The 23,231-nt window shown below is 37.8% G+C and overlaps 1 protein-coding gene across 1 annotated transcript in view; it reads left to right on the forward strand.

The window, feature by feature from the left end:
• LOC122817653 (disintegrin and metalloproteinase domain-containing protein 10-like) overlaps positions 1-23,231 on the forward strand; it is a 1,242,151-nt gene that overhangs the window by 1,019,137 nt on the left and 199,783 nt on the right. The window contains exon 10 of the mRNA XM_044090715.1: positions 7,424-7,589. Coding sequence (XP_043946650.1) covers positions 7,424-7,589 — 166 coding nt within the window. The remainder of the gene's footprint in view (positions 1-7,423; positions 7,590-23,231) is intronic.

Consider the following 23,231-nt stretch of genomic DNA (forward strand, 5'->3'; position numbering starts at 1 on the left):
CAATCTCCAAAATGGTAGAAAAATCCATCCATCTCCAACTTATGCCTTTTCTGACTAAAAACCAACTTCTTACCCCTACCCAGCATGGTTTCCAACCAGAACATAGCACCATAACAGCTCTACTCTCATTCTTAGAAACTGTCAATCAAGCCCGAGATTCTGGGAACTTAGTATCCACAGTGCTCTTAGATCCCTCTAAAGCATTCGATACTGTTTCCCTTAAGCACCTTCTAAGTCGCCTCTCAAACCTAAATCTCTCCCAAAACACTCTTTCCTGGTTCTCAAACTATCTGTCAGATAGATCTCAGGCTGTTAAACGGAAGAAAGGCACCTCACCCTTCTTATCCATAGTTCCACGGTGGTGCAGCGGTAGCGTTGTTGCCTCACAGCAAGAGGTTCTCCCGTTCGATTCTTGCCTGGAGTGCGGGGAGTGCGTTCTGTGTGGAGTCTGCATGTCCTCCCCTTGGTTGGGTGGGAGTTCGAAAGACATGCATAAATGGGCATGCCTTTGTTGAAGGTTGAACATTGAGTTGGCACCTCAGCGTTCGTTAAAATCTACTGCCAATCATTAGCGGACCAGAATTCCGCTGTGGCGACTCCTAACCGGGAAAAGCCGAAAGACAAATAAACAAACCAGAGTACCACAGGGGTCCATCCTCAGATCAATGCTGTTTAATATCTTTATCAATAACTTTCACTCTCCTATTCCTAATGCCAGTCATCCAATATGCAGATGAGTCTATACTTGTCTGCTTTGCCTCTAACCTCCCTGAACACCTATCTAAAACACAGACTGCCTTCTCAACTACTGAGATGTGGATGCACCAAAATCACCTTTCTCTCAATGCTAACAAAGCTAAAATACTACTATTCACACCCTCAAAATCTTTCTCTTTTGATAAAAATTCCTTCCAAGTCCGTAGCCAAAGCAACTCTCCAATTGAAGTTGTTCCTTTGCCAAACTACTTGTTGTAACTGTAGACGAACACCTCGAGTTAGACATCCATATTCAGAAAAATATAAAGAAAACTCACCAAAAGCTAGGTATGCTATACAGGAACAACCACTTCCTCTCTACTTCTACCAGACATACTCTGGCCTCCTCTTACCTCCTTCCCTCCCTTCTGTACGGCACCCCACTACTAACTAACTTACCCTCTTCCATCACTTCTAAACTTGAAAGCTGTTATAACAAAATTTCTAAATTTGCCACCAAAGCCAAACGTTCCACTCATCACTGTGTTACCTTCCAATCCCTAAACTGGTTAGAATTCACAAATTACCTGGATTTCCTCTAGCTCACTACAGCACATAGACTAATATTTAATCCAACCAAATACCCCGCTCTAACATCCTTCTCCCATACACCCCAAATAGAACTCTCAGATCTGAACACCAAAACTTAATTACTGTCCACAAACTTAAACGTCCTGCTGGACAACTTCTCTCCTTCTCCTTAGGTAAGAAATGGATCTCTCTCCCTTCCACACTAAGGACAGTGTCAAACGCAAACAACTTCAAAACTCAGCTTTACACCTACCTCTCCTCCAAATGGAAATGTAACTGCATTCTCCCTACCTAGAACTCTTTAACAAAAGCCCCTGGGAGGGTATCCTCCTGAGTTCCTAAGCACCTTATAGCTGGCTATAACCTTCTATAGCTAATTCCCATATGATCTCTCACACTATAAATATTGTAAATTGCTTTTGACTTTAACTGTGTGAATTTGTTAAAATGTATCTGCACGATATTTTTCCACTATGAGCAATATTGCTTTGTATTATTTGATATGTATTTGTACTTGTACTTTTATTTTTATTGGGCTGCTATCTTTACTGTAATCTGTTTCATGGAGCTTTTCTCCCCGGGCCTCCACTGAAAACAGGCTCTCTGGGCCCAGTGGACTTCCTCAGTAATCAAACTGGAAATAAATCAAACTGGAAATAAATAAAATAAATATATTGCGGAAAATTTAAAATGTTGAGAAAAAGACCTTCTGAGGTTTTGTTTATTTATTTATTTTTTATACAATGACCATACTTAAAAATTCTGAGATGATTCATATTATGTAAGGAAAAAATAGGTACCCAACCTCTAGAAAGATGAAACTTTGCTATCTAAAGTGGTAGGCAGTCACTGAATAAGTAACATCAAAAATCCTATCCTGCAATCTCATAGGTTGATAGTAGGCAAGCAGTTAATACCACCATTAAAAGAGTAGCGAAATAATCCACTTGAGTTAGTATGCAATTCACTACTGTTTGGCCTGTCAGTAACAAAGGTTTGTATACAGATTTATGAGAGAAAATATTTTACTTGCCAGAAATGACTATTATTATACTCAAACAACAGATTTCAAGTCTGTAAAGGTCAAAGGTATCCGTGAGAGAATTATTCATCTTTCTGGAAAGTTTCCAATGAATCCAGTATTAGTTAGGCTGTGAGCTAAAGTTTACATTAGTGTGACCTTTCAGCCTGGAGCTCATCTTTAGTGTAGGGCATGTTATCCATGCTCAGTCAAAAAAACAATGGTACTGGTAAAGCTCCATTAACAGGAAAGATCATTCATCATTTCCACTATATGTCCCATAATGGTCGCATTTAGCTTTTCTGTACAGGCTTTGTGGTGTGCAGTGTTGAAGGTGGTATAACAGTTTTGCAGCTGGATACTGGTCTGCAGTAACAAACAGCATCATAGTTAGCACAAGGCAAACTGGGAAGTGGTCTTGAGTATAAACTATTAGAAAGTACGATCAGTACCTCAGAAAATACAGCACCCAACTGTGCTTTAGTTGAATGGTGGCACACATTCAGATTTTAAAGACACAGTCAGTGTCCTAGCTGAAAAATTCAGACCAATTTTATCCCTACCACTCACCTTCACATTCCCTACCTTGAATCATTTAACTCCACTTCCCCAAATATTGCTATGAACTAGATAATAGAAGTTCTATCCAAAATCTAAAACAAAATAATAGAAGTTCTATCCAAAATCTAAAACAATAGCTCCATGCCCCACCATACAAAATGACTAGACTATCTCCATGTTAATACAAATTACAGTATCATTGAACCCCTCCTAAAACCTTTTAACTTCAGTCTCTCTACATGGGGTGTTGCTCATCTCTGGAAAACAACCATTATGTCAAACCATGAGGCCAGCTCCACCATGGACCCTGGTAACTGTCATCCTGTTAGCCTCAGTGACATCATCTGTAAAATCATGAAATGTGTCTTGGGTCATTTCATAAACAAAGAAATTGGTGACCTACAGAACATCAACCCTAATGAATCTGGCTTCCCAAAAGATTGTTCCATCTATCCAGCCATCCACAATCCCCTTTATTTCCCATTTTTCCACAAGGGTTTGGGATGGCACATTACGAGTTACCATTATCCAATGTTCACAATGCCTAGCCCTGCCAAGGCTGTTCTTCCATGACACACACACATGCACATTCCCACCCATGGCTAACTTAGAGAGTACAATCCATGGATCCTTTCTCCTTAATCTGGCTGATTTCTTACAAAATGTAAGATATGCCACTGAATTATCTACATATTGCCTATGTGTATCTTGCTAAAACATTCAATGCAATTCTCCATGATGGTACAATGGACATTGACTAGTCAGATGATAAATCTCTATAGCACACATAAGTTTGCAAATTGGATCTCTGATCAAATCCTTCTCATTCTAAAGGATCTGACATTTATCCACTCCTCTTTGCCATCTACTTCACAGATGTGAAAGAAGATGCCAAAGGTCTATTACTTTCCATGTCTGCAAATGACTGTAAACTGAGTGGTATTATTCACTCCCCTATGATAACCCATATCTTCAAATAGCAGCTTACCAGAATCAGCAAGTGTTATAATGCCCACGGATGGTAAGCTCAAAAATGAAATATAGTTGACAATGAGAAACAGTATAGCTAACTGATTACAATGGGTGCCTATGATACGAGTCGCATCTCGAAGACAAATGAATGAAACAACTTTCATTGACAGTGAAGTTTCCTTTTTTTCTTTTTTCTCTATTGTTGTGTAACCTGGGTCCTCTCCTGTTTGCTATCTACTTCTCTGAAGTACAGGCTAACAAAGAAGGTCTTTGGCTAACGAAGTTCGCAGATGACTGCAAACTAAGAGCCATAATCAAAACTCCTAACGATGTGGACATCCTACAAAAGGGCCTCACTGAGACAGATACCTGGTGTCAAAGCCATGGCCTCAAGCTCAATGCCAAAAAGTGCATTGTTATCCCTTTTGGTAAAAACTCTGTACCCATGAACTACCACATAGCTGGTAGTCTACTTAACACTGAAAGTGTGATAAGAGACCTTGGGACACAGGTGGACAGTAGTCTCTCCTTTGATAATCACATTGCCACAGTAGTCAGGAAATCCTTCTATGCGGCACACCTCATCACAAAAGGTTTCTCATCCAGGAAAAAATAGGTAATTGTTCCCCTCTACTCGTCACTCATTAGACCCATTATAGAGTACAACGTCCCTTTTGGTATGTACCTCACAAGACATCTACAACAACTGGAAAGGCCACAGAAATACCTCACAAATGGGATTACCAGCCTCAAACAGATGTCCTACGCAGACCGTCTCAAAAAACTCCAGCTTTACTCCATCGCATATCGCCTACTCAGAGGTGATCACTGCCTATCATACAAAGCTATGTCAGACCCAGAGCTGTTGGACATGTTCCACTTAAAGAAATCCCAATCCCTCCAAGCTACATGCTCTAGGGACCTAAACCTTGTCACCACAATAAACAGAACATGCTGGAGGGATAGATTCCTGTCCCAGAGACTTCCCTTACTCTGGAACAAACTACCTAGCTATATCAAACAAAGCTCCTCATTAGCACTCTTCAAGAAAAATCTTGATGATTGGATGGGAGATAGGAAATTCACCCCGGGGATCACTTCTGTGGCTTTGCTCGAAAGGGGCACAGAAAAATAATTTTCTTGGGTGGCGAAAGCCAGGGTACCTTTTGGCTAGGCTTACATAAGCCCTAGGGCCAATAGTCTAGTACCTACGTATGAACCTATATATTTAGATTTGGGGTGTGTAGTGGGTATCCCTCCACATGGGCGGTGTGCAGGAGGGCTTTCCTACCACCCCCCACAAAAAACTTACCTCTGAGGTTTGGCTAAAGTTATTTTGCTTAATATTTTTCAATTATTCATCAATGGATAAGATAATACTGCTGTCAATTCAATCGACATATATCTGATTACATCATAAACACACTCAATAATACTGCTGTCAATCAATCAACATGTATCCAATTACAACATAAACACAGTCCTGCTTAAAACTGATACCGTCATTAGTGAGGTAGGTACATTTATTGGAAATTATATATCCTTTATTCATTGTGTGTCAGTTATAGATAGGTAGAAATCTGTCCACATTACACAGATAATTAACAATGATATATACTTTAGGTCAGAGGATATCATAACCCCTTCTATTTTTTCCTTTCATCATAATTGAATACAAGGTATCGTTTGGAATGTGCCTTTCTGAACACCCTGCCCAACTAGAAAGACTGCAAGTATTTCTTACTAAAAAATCAAAGAAATAAGTTCCTTTGCTACTCAGACTAGAAACTCTATTGTTTTTCCTCTGTTTTTATGATGACTCCTGTGTAGTAATCCCTGCCTTTCCTTCTGAGCTATGAAGGATCCTGTCTTACCAGATGTCTCCACTTCAGAAATACTGATTATTCTAAAACTGTTTATACGAAAGAACTTGCTGTTCATCTCATCATAAGCAAGACCTCTTGGAGACATAGATTCCTCACTCAAAGAATCTTCTTCCTTTGCAACAAGCTCCTGTTCATGACAACCTGTGTACCACACTGGCTTTCTTCAGGTTCTACCCTGACAATTAGCTGAGTACCACAAATTTACCCCTGAGGTAAGAAGTATGACTGCCATTGAGTGGGGTGATAAATCCACCATCTAAGTTGTCTGGATTGCTTGACTAGGTTACATATGGTACCCACACCACCTGTCTAGAGAGACCCTTGACCCTACAAATCTATGAAGTCATACCAGTCACTGATGCATGTGTATGCCAATCTGAAAATATAATGAACACAATATATTGCACAGAGTGAAATCTTTAGCTTGGCTAGGTTATTCTTGTAGTTTTTGCTAATTGGTTTGTCTGTGTAACCTTTTTACTCTTTGCTTTGGATGTTAGATGGGATATTTTGGAGACACATTAATGGTTAAGGACATCAGCTGGGTATAAAGTCCCTGTGTTTCTACAGTATAGCCAAGCAATCCACTTACGCTGTGGTCACAGTGTCATAAGAAGGCTGAAACATCCATGCTCACAGCTAGTGGGGTTTGGCTTTGTTGGCCTGAATACATCCACAAAGACTTGAAAAAGTAAAAAAAAGTCATGAACTTTTAGAAGCCATATAGCTGAAACATTTGATGTCCTTAGGAGGTAATTTGCATATATCACATGGACCTCTATTATAGGAGGTTTAAGGTATCACACAGTGAAAATTCTAGTTTGGCTAGGTTTTTCTTGTAGTTTTTATTAATTGGTTTGTTGTCTGTGTGACCTTTTTACAGTTTGGTTTGGATGTTAGTTGGGATATTTTCTAGACACCTTAAAGGTTAAGAACAGCATCTGGGTATAAAGACCGTGAGTTTCTAAAGTATGGCCAAATTGTCCACTTATGCTGTGTTGATGAGGTCATAAGAGGGCTGAAACATGTTTATTCACACCTAGTGGGGGTTGGTTTTATTGGCTGAATGCATCCACAAACACTTAAAAAGAAAAAGTAAAAAGTCATGGATGTTTAGAAGCCATAGAGTGTTTTGCTAAATGCTTGATTTCCTTAATGGGTTCTTTGCATATATCCCATAGGCCTCTATTACAAGAGGTTTAAGGTATCTCACGTTGAAAACTAGATTGGTTAGTTTTTTTTTGTAGTTTTTCCTAATCGGTTTGTCTGTGTGACTTTTTTACTCTTTGATTTGACTTTATATTATGGCATGTCATTAGAAAACAGTAAAATGTCTCTTTAAGCTTTTGAGTTGAGAGCTTCACCACATTATGCTATTTTGTTTTCTCTTTTAAAAATAAGAGCAAGGCCATGAGAGGCAAAGATTTCCAAATGGGAAAAAAACACACCTATTAAGAAAATAAAGCCCACTTAGCATCGGCTTTGGAACTATGGATATGTACTATGTAAGAAAGCTGCTAAAGACATGGCACCACTTTCTTTAAATTAAAGCAAATTTATTTAATTACAATGGTGTAGAGACACAATTCTTAATTAAAGCAAATGTATTTAATTACAATGGTCTAGAGACAATTCTTGTTAAATAGAATGAATCCATAATAATCAAGTGTGTCCATTCTTGTTCTATTTGTTACAGCATGATGAGGGGGAGAGATGTATGCCATCTGACACATCCCTTGGGAATTACCTTATGTATCCCTACGCTTCCGAAGGAAACCAGCCCAACAATAACAAGTTCTCCCCATGCAGTATTAAGTCCATTTCTAACCTGTTAAAAGTGAAGAAGGACATCTGCTTTCAGGGTAAGTGGAACTACTGCAGTGGTCACATCCACATTTGCCAGTTTCCTTCATCGTACATGTTAAAACATCACACTCTGTTGTGTTCATATGGCCTGAGCATCTGCATAGTGTCCACAGTAATTAAGTATGCTTTTTAAGCAATATTAAAGAAATGATTTTCTTTTATTTTGATATAAATATTATGAGTGCCATGTATTTCATCACATAGCTTGTTCTGATATAGTATTCAGTTTGTCTGTACAAATCAGTAGAACATGAAACAATAACTGTTACCTTAGTTTGTCTCTGCATGGAAGATGTACTCCATGCATAATATCTAGCAGCAGAGAGTTTATTTGCATTCACTAGTGTTTTCATGGAAACAATCATCGGCATGTGTCCTTACTTATGGATCTGGCATGGTAACAGTAGGATCCTATGGCAATAAATTATTTTACATTATACCTGCATACCTAACATACTATCAGCAGTACAAAAATCCTGACATTCTTTTCATTAATGATGTGTTTATTCTTTCAGCCATTAACAGTGCACCATGATGGCTTATATGTGTTTCTTTTTTGTATCACTACAGTTTTCTTTCCTTCCTTGCTTTATCACATACATGTGCTGTTATCACAAAGGAAGTCCATTATGAAAAGAAAGCCTTGTCAAATGAAATGCAGCAAACATCCCATTACACATGGGTCTATATTAGAACATAAACTTTTTAAAATGTTGAATGTTCTAATATTGACCCCTATTCAGCCAACGCTGACAACATCGAGCATACAGAACAGCAAATTTTTTCCGAGGGAAAAAATTTGCTGTTCTGACACACATACACACAACACAAACACACCAAACAAACAGCAATCCACACACATACACCTAAAATCCTACATCTAACCCTACACTAAACTGTACACACACCACTAGCTATCCACTTACCTTAACCCAAACCCTAACCCTAAGATCCGTCACTATCGCGCACTCACCTCACCCGTGCCCTAACCCTAACTCACCTACCCCGCCCTAACCCTCACGTCCACACAATCTCACACTTACCTGACCTGCGCCCTAACCCTAACTCACCTACCCCGTGCCCTAACCCTCACGGCCACACAATCGCACACTTACCTGATCCCGACCCGTAACTTTCAACCACAGTGCTGAACGTAGCGAAGCCACAGGAATGGCCAACCAAATTCCTTCTCTAGGAATAAATATGGTGTTCCGCAGCTTCGCTATTTTCAGCATTCGCTGAATAGGGGTCGATATTAGAACATTCGAAGTTGTGAAACTTTGATGTTCTAATATAGACCCTTACACATAGCACCCCTATCTAAAACCAAACCACTGGTTGTTCTAGACTGGGCAAAGAGAAACAAGGCTTGCCTTTTAATGGAATAAAATGGAATGAAAAAGTATTATCACAGAGTGGACTTCAGTGTTTGCTTCATCCCTCCCTCAGCCACGAGTAATAATATACTTGCACATTTTTCTATAGAATACAGTATATCTTAAACATGGTTTTGGGCATGCAGCATATATATTAACTTATCACACTGGAAATCCGTCATCTATTTAATTGGTATCCATATAAGTGAACTGGTGCAAGACCTTTTTCTGCCATGATCCAGACCATAGGCAGGATGCAAAGTACAACACAAATTCTAAAAAGTGTTTGCTATGAACATGTATACATTTGAAGATATTACATAACTTATATGGTATTGGAGTTTTACTTGTGTAAAGACAGGAAACACATAAGTAGTGACAATGCAGCAGTTATATAAATGTTGTAGTTGCTGTTGTATCATTCGGCTTTTACCGGTTAGGAGTCGCCACAGCGGAACTCCAGTCCGCTAATGATTGGCAGTAGATTTTTATGTACCGAGTTGCCAGCCCTGACGCACAACCTTCAACGAAGGTACGCCCATTCACGCATGTCTCCACACAGAAGACGCTTTAGCTGAGAATCGAACAGGACCACGTCTTACTGTGAGGCGACAACGCTACCGCAGCACCACATAATTCTTACAAATGAAGAGGTATCTATAACACACACATGGTTCTTGGTAATCTGCAATGTTCCTTGTGCAGTAACATGCCAAGGGATTAAGTTTGCTACAATGTTACACTGATCTTACTATTCAGTGTCCCTAAACAGTTACACAGGCAGATACCAGTAAGGATTTCTTTAAAGGGTCTGCAGAAACTTAAGTTTTATACATTATTCTGGATTTGGTTAAGAGTGCTTCTAACTGGATAAGTGGTAACATGACAAGACGTATATTACTCTAGACATTATAATTGTCTTTGCATGCTCTCTTGACCCATTTTAATGTCATTAAGTGGAAATGGCCAAGTCAACAAAAGCAAGTAACAAGCTAAATAAATAAATAATGTATGTATTTTATTTTATTTATTTGCACTTTGTTAACAGGATTAGTCCCACTAGACCAGTGGCTTCTTTTCCCGGAGACCCAAGGCGATATTTAAACTGACCAGGGGAAATTGAGCCAGAGTAACTGGGAACTTCCTCTACTGTTTTCATTGTGAGGGGGGAACATTTTTGCTGCAGCACTTCCTGCACAGAGGCAGCTAGGAGAAGCTGTGCAGTAATAAAGGGAGAAAAGAGTTGTTCTGTCGGTGATAGCAGTGTGATTTTGTCTGCTAGACAAAAAATTGTTGAAAAGTGAGTGGATAGTACAAATTGTCTAGCTCACTTTTAACTTCAGGATTTTAAAAAAAAAAGTTGTTGTAAAGTAATTTGTTTTGAATGGTGACTGATGAAAAACTGGTTGGTTTATTGGAAAATCATGATTCTGGAGAAGAGTCTGAGATTTTGTGGTCTGATATGAAAGAAAAGGTTTTTGGAATGGAAAGTGAGCTGAGTGGAAAGAAAATGAATCATGAGCTGACAACATAAGGTTACAGGTGGGAAGAAGATTTTGGTATAGAAAGTGACAATTTTTGTGAAAAACGTTATCAAGAGGGGGGGACAAACTGAGTTACTAGAAACTATAGACAAACTGAGTTACTAGAAACTATAGGACATAAGCCTGTCTTTACCCAATAAAGAGGGAAAAGTTTCAAAAACTTATTTCAAAGTAAGTTGACTATACCTAAAGTCAGGTCAGACAGAAATGGAATGGTTAAGTATTACAACTGTAATATGGGTAACTATTTGTTCACGGAAAAAACAGAATGCACTTTGAATAATGTTAAAACAACTGTCAATGGGGTCTTTTCATGCAAATCTAAGTATGTCATTTATGTCACTTTTTGCTTAGAATGTAAATCTTTTTATGTAGGAAGAACTACAAGAGAATTGTACAAAACAATATATGGACATAAATATGCAGTTTCTACTGGGGATGAAAGCAGTGCCCTGGGGAAGCATTACAAACATGGTTCATGCAAAGTTAACTTTAAATTCCTTGTAGTGGACAGTTTAAAAAAATGTAGAAAATTCATTTAATCCAGAAGATGACTTGGGGTGGCAGGAATATAGTTGGCAGGTTAGACTCCATGCTTGCTACCCCCCCCCCCCCGGTCTGATCAATAAAGAAGATTTTATTATGTATCTGAAAAGCAAAGGGTTAAAACACTAAGTATGTGGTCATGTGATTTTAAAGTATTTAAATGTGTGTTTTTGAATGTTAACTTCCAGTCTGAAGAAGTCTTATTGTAGATGAAAGCGCTTACTGGAATTATTTACTGTGGAATTGTCCTTGGATTTTTTTAAAGCAGCTTGATTTCCTTTGGTTTTGTTTTTTGGTTTTGGACTTCAGTCTTAACCAGCTTTTAGCTTACAGTATGTTAACATCATTTGAGTGTCAGTGACAGCACCCAAATTACAGTCATCCACAAACTTGGTCAGCCACAGGCCCTTTGTCTTTACCTGGACTTCTGAGAAGTAGATGCCAAACAGTAGGGGTTCCAGGACAGATCCCTGGGGAACACCATGAGTGACAGGTCTACTGTCGGAGGTGGTGACACCTATTTTGATCTTGTGGGTTCTGTCTGTGAGCCAGCTGGCCACCCATCTGATGAGATAGGGATTAACACCAAGTTGTGTTTCGATGATGCCTGAGTGGGGGATTGTGTCAAAGGCCTTGGCCAGGTCAAGGTAAGCTGTATGTACCGACTTTCCCTCATCCAGGGCCTTGGTGACAGTCTCAAAGAAGTCAACTAGGTTCAATAGGCAAGATCTACCCCTAATGAATCTGAATTGGGTGGGTTCAAGTGCTTGGAGATTGCCTATGTCCTTGTTTATGAGATCCATAATAATACACCCCATGGCTTTACAGATCAGACTTGTCAAGCTAATGGTTTCCTGGGTCAGTAGTGGCATTACCTTTGTGCAAGGGGATGACAATGGCAGTTCTCCACTTTGCTGGAATGAAGTCTGTAATTAGGCTGTGGTAGAATAGGTTGCTCAATGGTGAAGCTAGTTCTTGCTGGAGATGGTGCAAAATACAGCCTGGGATACTATCAGAGATGTGAGGTGTTGGACAAGTATCAGGGATGTCAACTGGGCCTTTGGGGGGTGATAAGTGGGTGAAGTTTGCTTTGTACCTATGAGCTAGCAGGTTGGTTAAGTCAGCAGGATCAGTGTAAGTGGTACCATTAAGTACTAATTCGGAACAAACTTGCGCTTTGCCATGGAGATTCCTAATGTAACTGAAGAAGGACTTGTGGTTTCTCTTTGTTTCAGAGGCTAGTTTTGATTTATAATTGGCTTTGGAGGTTTTAATTAGTGATCTAATTTGCCTGTTGAGGCTAAGGAGGGAGTTTTTACAATTGGGAATTTGTGCCTTTTTACCCTTGGACAACAGTTTCTTCCTTTTGTTGTAAAGCCTGTTGATAGAGGATGTCCACCAGACAGGTTTATGTTTTCTTGAGGAGCAGGTTTTAGTTCTGTTGGGTATGGCTGAGTCCATGCAGTTGTACAGGTGCTTGTATACTGCATTGGCATACTGTTCAGCATATTTGTCTGCATCCTCTGAGGAGGGCGGTGGTGTGAAGCTACTGATAACCTCCCTTAGAAGGTTGTAGTCAGTTTTTGAGAAGTTTTTTTAGCCTGATTACGGCTGGGAGGGGTTGGGTGGGACAAAAACTTCAAATGAGACAGACCGATGATCTGATTTCACCAGGGAAGAACATACTATGGGAGTGGTGCAGAGGTCGCCCATGTTGGTGAAAACCAAGTCCAGTATGCTATCTCCCTTTGTGGGGGATAAGACCAGCTGGTCTAGTGCGTTAGAATGGATGAAGTCAAGGAATCATTGGGTGAGTACATTAGTGCAGGAATAGTTCACCCAGTCTATGATGGGGTAGTTGAAGTCACCAATGATCAGGGTGTTAGAGGGTACCTTGATGGAGTCAAGTAGGTCCAGGTAGGAGGAGTGGGTGTCCTGAGTCATGGAGGGGGGGGTCTATAGCTGGCTATAACTTGGATGGGTGTCTTGCCAACTGTCAGTTGCACCTGGAGTAATTCCAGTGCACCATGCTGGTAAACCAGTCTGGAGGTGTGCCTGTCTTTAATGAAGATAGAGACTCCACCACCCTTAGTCTTTCTGACCTCATTTTGAGGTTGGAAAGTGTGGAATGAGGTATAGCCTGGTAAGGCAGGGGTGATCTCCACAGCCTTGAACCAAGTTTCTGTGATTGCACAGACATCAGCATCTTCCAGTGCAAGGAGTGCCTCCAGTGAGTGCATTTTCAGGTTAAGGCTCCTAGCATTGAGCAGCATGACCTTCAATTTGCTTTTTGACAGATCTTTTATATGCCATATAAAAAGAAAGTTGAATGGGTGTGTTTATTTTTTGGGAGAAAGAGACAACAGGGCATGTGTTTTGAAATGTAAAAGAGTAGTTAAACTCTGGAAAAAGTTAAGTGAAGAAAGTTTTTGAGAATATTAATTACAAACAATATAGATATGAATATGATTATATATGGATATCATAAAAATAAAATGTATTTTATGTAATATGGATACTTTTAAATGAAAGACTGAATGAAGTTTTGTTTAATGGGAAATGGATTTTAGCTGATATACTGCAAAAAATTACTTTATGGTTGTGGAAGAAGGAGTGGGGATCAGTTATGGAAGAAGAAGAATCGCGATGGTATATTGGAATATGTAGATGTGTAATTGTAAATATGTAAATCATGTTTTGTTTATGTTATGTTAATTAAATGCCCCATACTCTTTTCGATTAGTGCCATGGAATTTTACAGCCACATGAGCTACCACCTACTTGGGCAGATGGGGCCTCAGTTTAACATCTTATCTGAAGGACGAATGTGGGATGTTCGTTGCTGTTGTTCTGGGTAAAATGTTGTCCCCTTAAAAGTTAGTTTGTACACCCTGGCTTACATAGCGTATGCCTAGTTATACCCATATTCCCCTTATTCCATCATGTCTCATCTGGATGTATGACATTCTTTTTAATGACAAAGTAAGAGTGTTGAGCACCCGTTGCCATCCTAGCATTCAGTCTAAACCTATGACTACTCCCATACTCAGCCCAAACACATCGCTATTTTCAGCTTCATCTCTCAGGCTGAGCTCCCTTTTACTGTATTTTCTTGTTATTGTCATCATATCTTACTGCCTGTTTGTTTTATTCCCCACTCATTATTCTGTTTGCATTTTCTGTTGTTTTCTCTATAAATTAATTCTATGTTTGTAGAACTGAATTACTTTTACCAATTCTAATTACAGTGTCTTTCAGCCTTATTTCATGTTCCTGTTTCTGCATTTCCTTCTGAAATGTTATTTAATTTAAAAACTTATTGACAGATTTCTTTCAGAACCCTCAATCTTTCCCACAGTAAATTTTAATATCACAAAGCACACCCTTACAGGAGGAGAAGGTTAAGACTTATAGGATCTGTACTTTTTAAATTGCATTTGTTTAATTTTGTAAAATAATACACAATAGTCTCTTAAGTTGTTTCTACAACAGCAACCTCATTCAGCTAACTCAGTACTTCCTGTGTCCTTATACTCTTATCTTATGACTAACCAAACAACTGCCACTTAGTGTTCAGCAGCTATAAATTGTCCCAAAATCCTTTGTTTTCTTCTCTAACTTGCCTCAGTTCTTATTCTTTTTTACCTTCACTATATTTTACCCTTAAGCCTCTAGTTTTGTTTTGCCATCACTATATTTTACCCTTAAGCCTCTAGTTTTGTTTATTTAAAAAATCTGCAGCACTTTGCTGATTGATGCTACGATTAACTAGTATTTGACAAATGAGTGGGTGTTTTGTGTGTGGAATTGGAAATGGCACAAATCTTTGCATTTACTTTATTTGGTTTAGAAAACAGAGAATGTGTATTTAACAGAGAGGTATGGACTTGCACAGGCATATAAATAAACATTCCTGGCCAGGAAAGAGTTAACAGGTTATGGTTCACTTTATAGGACAAGTAAACTCAATCACTCACAAACATAGTTCATCAAAAAGCCAGTTTAAAATCTTCTAAGTTATCTTTTACAATCATTGCCTTTTAACAAGATTTTAAATTGCCATAAAGAAAAACAGAAAGAATTATGGATCTAGTAACTGAAACTGCAAAATTTGTTTCATACATAATTTGTGAACCATCACTTCCTCAATTTTCTTCCTTATTTGTGCTTGATTAATGGCGGCCTTGTTCTCATGTTTTTGTACCAGTCACACACAGCTAGTGCATTCCTTTGGGGAAAGTAGGCTTATACAGCCATAGGAAATCTTTCCCGATTTTCAACCACAAATAGATGCATGGCAATCAGTTGTTATCTTTGGAAAGTTCCACCCATATGATAAAGCTGCAGCATGAATTTTTGAACTATTTAACTTATTTTGATTGGTTGTTGGGGCCAGATATTTTTGGTAGTTTGATGAAACAACTATGAGGCTCCTGGTGCACTGTTTTATTTCCCCTGCCATCAGCAATAAGAATGTCATAATACTTGAAGAAAAAGGTGGAGGTAAAGCACTGGTGTAATGTACGTGATAAGACAGACAAGGGTGGAACAAGCAAGCCATCTGCATCAGTAGTTACAGACCTTGGAATTAACTCCAAACCAGCTGGCCTTGTTAAAGAGGCTACTCTACATACAGCAACAAGTCCAAGGTCTGGCTATGTCAGGAAAGAGCAATGAAATTCAGTAATGCCAGGTGCTACTGTACTTAGAAATAATAATGATAAATAGAAAAGGTTTCCCTTTCTGTCACTGCTAGTATTATAGCACACCAGTACAGGAAATGCAAAATGTGGCCGTAATGCCGCAGGTAACTCTAATGGCATATAGCAACACTGCTATTAACTTCACAGGCATTGTTACAGTTAGCTGTCCAGCACAAGGGGAAGAGAAAGCAAAGGGCATGTTTCTAGAAGTATCTATATATGACAAGTAATTAAAAGAGAGTGGTGCTGCTGGACGGCTTTAATTTATTACGAACAGAAACACTGTCCATTCACTGCAGAAGAAATATTTAAACCAAATGATTATAGCGAGAAGTGAGTCATCAGCAGACATCTGTGAAAGCAGATAAGTGCTCTCCACTGATCATTATGCAGTATAGACCAGAGACTGAACTGAGTCCCACATAAACAATAATCTTTGTGTTCAGGAAGGCAAATTTTACTAAACAAAAATGCTGTCATTCAAATGTTACACCAGAGTTGATTTCCCACTTGTAACGCTGATAAGCTCTGCTTCAAGCCTGATCAAAGTATATGAAGAATCGCTTAAGGAAGGGAAGGAGGGAACATTCAGTAACAGCACTTTGTCCAGTGGAGGAAGCTCCCAGGTGTTGAGATTGCAAGACATAGCTGCCCTGCTTCATAATAAAAAGTGATGAATTGTGTGGCTGCATGGGGAATCCTCCACCTCACAAGCAAATCAGCCAAACCAGAAGTGTTTATAGTCCAGGTATACTATTTAGCATTGTGCAAGCCATACCGGATGATAATTGGTACCCTTGTTCAAAGGATATCTGGAACTTCTATAAAAAAATCATGACTAAGTACCATGCAAATAGGGGGGACAACATTCAACCAATACTGTTCTCAGATGTGATACAAGCAAGAAAACGTCAAGAAGTATAAACCATACTTTGAAGGAGGTGGTTTTAGTGGACTGTATGGGAGAGCAAGTCATCTGATTCGGAAATTCGAGTGAGGTGTGGAGACAGTGCGATAATCGGTTTGTTCTGCACAAAACAAGAGAGAGATAAGAAGAGACTGGAAATCCTAGGTGTGTTAGTTTCATGAAAAATGTGAGGGATGTACTATAGTACTGAAGACATATTCATGCTAAGTAACAGTGACAGGATCATATTTTCTCCAAATTATGAAAACTGCATCACTGTCATAGCTTTCCCTCTGAAATTTTTTTTAACTCATATCTTTGTATCACATTGACTTGATTTGTACATTTTTCTGCCATATGTTGCTGATAATGGGAAGCATAATCTTCTGTTGAAATGACAATTAGTTGATCCTATAATGATTGAAAGCTAATTGTCAAATACCAAAACAGTGATCCACAAAGTATAAAAATAAATGTTTTTCGAAGGGCAAGCAACTCTGCACCTCCATACCCCCTGCTAACTATATGTACTAACATTGAGATTGCAACTACATATGTGAAAAGGGCATATTCCCTAGTCCCCACTGTACCACAATCTTATACTGGAAAAGTTGGTAAATTTTGATCAGCTGATATACGGCCAGTTGAACTGACTCTACCAGAAGTCAATAACTTAATGTTTTAATGGAAAGCAGGGCTCCCAAGTACAGTCATATATATTATGTATTATATATTATATGTTTAATGTGTTTAGGGGGCAGGTTATTAAAGAAGTAACGGAACTTATGTGGTTATTTCAATAGTGAAGATATCATGTAGAAATGCTTAGGAAAATTTCTAATTATGTAATAGAGAAAAGGCACAATAAGTTTCTACCAACTGTAAAAACAGGTTTCCCTCCTAAAACTGGTAATCAAGTGGAAAAGGGTGATAAATTTCAAGACTCAAGTTGTTCCTTTCCTCTGCCTTTGAGTTTAGATGGTTTACAGATAATGGGAATTATTAGCAACATTTGGAAGATTATAATTGGGAATCAGGAATTAGTTGAGGTCTTAGGTGAAAAGTCTTGCTTTATATATAAGAAAACAAGGAATTTAAAACAGATTCTGGAGAATTCATCCAAGATTCCTAATAATGAAAAGAATTTTAAGAAGTTTGGGACTTTTCCCTGTCAAAAATGCTCATGTTGTAGATTTATAGTGACAGTTTGTAGCTTTCATTTTAGACACATTAATTTTGTGCTCACTGCAAATGGTAGATTTAATTGTCAAAGTGAAGGACTAATATACCTTGGTTTTATGTTCAAATCGTGATCATTTTTATACTGGTAAAACCATGCAGAAATAAGTTGACAGAGTTAAGGAGCACATTTTGGCTATTAAGAAAAAAGACAGTAGAAATGCATTAGCTAGGCATGTCCCATATTGTAGAGATTTTAGGAAATTTCAATTTTTAGTTTTTGAACAAGTTGGCAAGAAGAGGTTTGCAGGGCCATATAATGCTTATTAAGAGTTTTTAGAATAGAAATGGCAGGTGCTTTTAAGAGCAGATACTGTTCCAGGTATAAATGACAAAATATCTATAAAAAGTTATTTAAAGTATAAAATATTTAATGCTTGTAATTAAAATATATTTTTATATATACAGTATATGTTTATATCTATATATATTTTTTCACAATTTTTTGTATTGGAAAATTGTATCATTCTATTTTTGTGTGTGTGTGTGTGTTTTGAGAAGGCTTTTTTATGAAGATGTGTTTGTATTAGTTTTATAACGGGTCTATGGTTCTTTAAACAAATGCTCGGCAGTTTAATTATAGGGCTTGACCAAATGTAGTTGTTATACTGGTGATGATATCATCAAAAGAATTGTATATAAGCAGGGTTCTTGTTAATAAAAGAACAAAAGCACTTAATGTTAATTTGTTTTTTTTTTTTTAGTGCCTTACTTTTGTGTAGTTGTGGGTTTATAAGTACTGTCATATATATGCTTCTTTGTATCATCACACCATAGCAATAAAAGTGATTTGCTCCTTTCCTGGATTGCAGAAGATCTTATGTTTTTATGCTAGATTTTGCCTGCTGCAAGTTTAAAATTCTAGAACTGTTTGACAAGACGCAGTGTACTTCACAATGGGTACTGCTCATGCGTATCTAAACCTCCTCCTGACGATCTAGCCATAAACCTCACACAAACTGTTCTAGAAGCCCCAGGCTGACTTTCTGTCAGGCCCTTTGTCCTATGTGTAAGAAAAGAAAAAGCTCAGTATAATAATGTTAGACTTTAACTGATTGTGATATGCAGGGGCAGTCAGATTCTGACTTTTATTGATGAGATTTTTACCCTTTATTCCTAATTAACAATTTCTTTAAACTCCTACTGTGTAAATCTCCTTCTCTAACTTACTGTACTACATACACTTTCCCTTCTTGTTTATTATACATACCTAAATAATAATCAAAATTTATACACACATACACAAATATATATATATATATATATATATATATATATATATATATATATATATATATATATCTATATATATGCGGGTCTACCTTGACCCAACAAAATTACATTTCAGAGAAACGTAATTAGGCGAGCACTATTTCGCAAAAGTGCATTTTTGCCGAAATGCACATAACCGAAAATGCACCCAAGCAAACAGCAACTAGGGATGTTGCTTAGATTGCAGCACAGTGGGGATAAGGGAATATTCCCTTTTCCCCACTGTAGTGAGATCTTGGAGTGAGAATATAAAACTAGTGGTTAGTGTTGTGTTTTTTTTATTTTGTTTTTTTTTGTTTTCGTTTAATTTGTTTTTCACAAAAGTGCATTTCAGCAAAAGTGCACTTTCGCTTAAAACAACTTGCCTTATTGTGTTTCATTGAAATGTAATTTCGATGGGTCAAAGTAGACCCCTATATATATATATATATATATATATATATATATATATATATATCATACCTCTCAACTTCTTAGAGCAAAAAATCTGGACAAAGCCTAAAACAGTAGAAGGACAAAGACCCAAAAATAAGAAGAGTTTAAATATTGCTGTTATCAATTTAGAAAGTTGCTAGAATAAAAGGTATTGTGATAGTATAAGTTTTCTGAAGGATATGGAGTCTGGAGCTCAAATGTACGTCGTTATTTAGTGATTTCATTCCTCAGTGATTTGGCCAGAAAACTACAAATTTTATGAGGAACAATCCAAAAATATGAGGTGAAAACTGGACATTCTGCAGGAATCTGGACAATTGAGAGGTATGATTTATCTCCCTCTCTCTCTCTCTCTCTCTCTATATATATATATATATATATATATATATATAGGGTCTAGGACATTTCACTGAAACTCAAATGACTGAACACAAATCACTGAAAACTCAGTTCACTAAAACAATCTCACTGAAAGTTATATATGGCCTTTTCCCCACTGTAGTGCGACCCTGGAGTTAGTATATAAAGTAGGGGGGCACATATTTTAAGTATATATTATGTTCAGAAAAGAGTAATATATTGGAATTGCAAGTATCCGTGTATATAGTTCAAAATAATTAAAATATGTGGGGTCTATGCCCCACACATCCCCTTACTATATATACTAACTCCAGGGTTGCACTACAGTGGGGAAAAGGCCATATATAACTTTCAGTGAAATGTGCATTCATTGAAATGTCCTAGACCCTTATATACATATATATAAATATATATATATATATATATATATATATATATATATATATATATATATATATATATATAGCCCTTCATTTGATCGAAATTTCAAATGTTCGACACCCATATGGCCGACACCATATGACTGAACATTTGAAAGGCCGACAAATGATAGCGGAGATCCCGCTACAGTGCGGGACTGGGAGAATCCCCTTTCCTGCACTGTAGTAAAATCTCAGAGTGAGAATATTTAAGTAGCGGGGAGTGTGGGGGTGCAGGGGGGCTTGCCCCTGCCCAAAACTGTTTTTAGTAGTTTGCATTACTATTTCAGGTTGTCGGCATTTCAAACTGATGGCCATATGGTGTCGGCCATATGGTTGTCGCCATTTTGAAACACTGGCAATCTGACGCAGACCCATATAGATATATAGATATATAGATATAGATATATATATACTTTTTTTTAATTTGTGTGTGTGTGTATGTATAAATAATTCATGGCGATAAAAACCTAAAGCCTATGCTAATGTTTATCTTCATCAAATAATCTGGTTTGCTTATCTCATTCAATTGATGTGATGTCATCAATACATATTGCACATCCTTGTGATCTGTATGTAAAATTCCTCTCGCAGGGACCCTGATGAAAAAAGATCAAAAGTCCAATCAAGCATTCCAGTTGGCAAATTGGAAATAAATAAACAAAATAAATAATGCACCAAACCACTCCATAATTTTCAGAGTATTTTTTATCACTTCAGTACAGCATTAGCCAATATAGTTTTATTTGCCTTTGATGTGACGTTAAAAGGAAAGATTTGTTTTAAAATGTATTTTATATTGTTTCTTGAGTGTTTTATGGAAGTAAAAAGTCTGGGAAAATGGGATTTGAGTTGAAATAAAGATGGAAAGAAGCAGCTACATGTGCAGTTGATCCAAAAAGACTGGGGTGAGCCGTCTTTTTGGATTCATTGGTTTGTTTACCTTTCTGGAGTTTGTACATATGCAATTGGTCTGCCAGTCATTAGACACTGTATGCAAGCTGCAAAGGATGCAAACGTTTCAAAACAGCTGTCATGTATAATGTGTAGCAGCAATATCCTTTTATCAGAATGGCTGCTTTATCAATATTAACATGGAGCAACATATTGGATGTAGTCCTTACTAATATAGGACAGTGCTGCCCTCTCTGATAAGGTGAGACCACAAAATGTTCTTCTTTGAAGTAAAAATAAAACCCAGAATCCCAGCTAACCCTTGAATGTTCAGAAACTGCTGTAAGGTCAACTTCCTATTATTAAGTGATAACCTGGTAAAGTTTCAAGCCCCACCTAAACACTGAGAGCACTGCCGTCTAAGCATAACTTTCACAGAAACCCTATCCAAGCAGATTAATAGCTGCATAGCGGCAGCTGTACCCACCAGGAAGAGGTACAGAACTAACTCAAAAAACAAGCCACCCGGGTAGAATCACAAAATTAGGCTGTATAACAGATGGAAGAAAGTCATGGGAAAAATTAGGATGCATAGCACCCAGGAGGATAAAAGCACTCTCGTCAAATTAAACAAACAGCTCAGAGAACAAATAAAGTCTATCAAAGCCAAATTTGAGGTAAATGTGGTGTCCCAGGCCTAAGGACAACCACCTCCGACAGGCTGTTGAGGGTAGATCTATGCCTGGCATACAGGGCATTATCAGACTCTGAAAGATTTCCTGCATATCGACAAACAAATAGCACCAGAATTACCCATTTTAAAGAGTTATACCCTGCCTGTGGTATAAATAGGACCGCTGGAGAGACAGGTATATATCCCAGGGACTGTCCCCTCTATAGAATAAATTCCTCATCCATGTGGAGCATATTTCTTCCTTAAACCAATTCAATGTAACTTGGACAATTGAATGGGGATCAGGAAATTCATCCCTGGTTTGGCATTTATGCATCTAATGGACATAAACAGCCTGGAAATGTTTCATTTCCCAAGCCCCTGCTTACACATCCCAAGGGTACCAGAACTTGTTAGAAATTTGAGATACATGGCTAGGCTTAAAAAGGCTGTTGTAGTCTTTAGCCTTGTACACATCTATGAATGTATGAACCTATGGAATGTATATGGCCTTACAGGTACAGGTAAAAAGCAAACAGTACTGAATTAGATTAAGACCTGCAAGGTGAAAATAGTAATGTTACAGGAGATACATTTGAACAGAAATGAGCATATTAATTTGACAAAGGTTTTTAGGGTGGACTTTTAGCAGAATATCAGAAGCAAAGGTGAAGGGAATTATTAATTATAAAAGGAAATAAAGACAATTAAGGAGCTTAGGAGAATTTGGGAAGAAATAGTAAGCTTTCAGCAAGGAGTAATATTTATGGGTGGGACTGGAACCTGATTTGAAAATATGTGATATAAAAGCTGTGAACTCAGTAGCAGGAATTTACATATCATTCCCTAAGATACAAAAAATGGGTTAGACTGGATATAAAGTGTATTTCACAGGAGCATGTATTATTAATTGAAAGCCTTGAGACCCATCCAATAACTATATTGGATCATGCACAAATAAAAACACAAAGATGCAGGGTTATGATGTAAAAATTAGACATTAGAGATTTCCTATTTATAATTAAAAAAAGAAATGCAGTACAAAGCATTAGTCCTGACAAAATCACTTTAGCTAGTAAATCTAGGAGACTCTCTCTGATACCCTCAATGTGGAAGGAATAAAGACACCTTGTTGAAGTTTCAAGTAATTAAGTAGGTAGATGGACAAGTTTTCTTGTGAGTGTTCAGAACAAGAAATAAAATGTAAAATAAAAACAGTGATTTATAGTCAATCAACAGGGAGTTATCCAGGAACAGATTGCATTCGGGT

The sequence above is a fragment of the Protopterus annectens genome, chromosome 13.part0 (genome assembly GCF_019279795.1).
Source record: "Protopterus annectens isolate FY-2018-M chromosome 13.part0, PAN1.0, whole genome shotgun sequence".
NCBI classification, from domain to species: Eukaryota; Metazoa; Chordata; order Ceratodontiformes; family Protopteridae; genus Protopterus; species Protopterus annectens.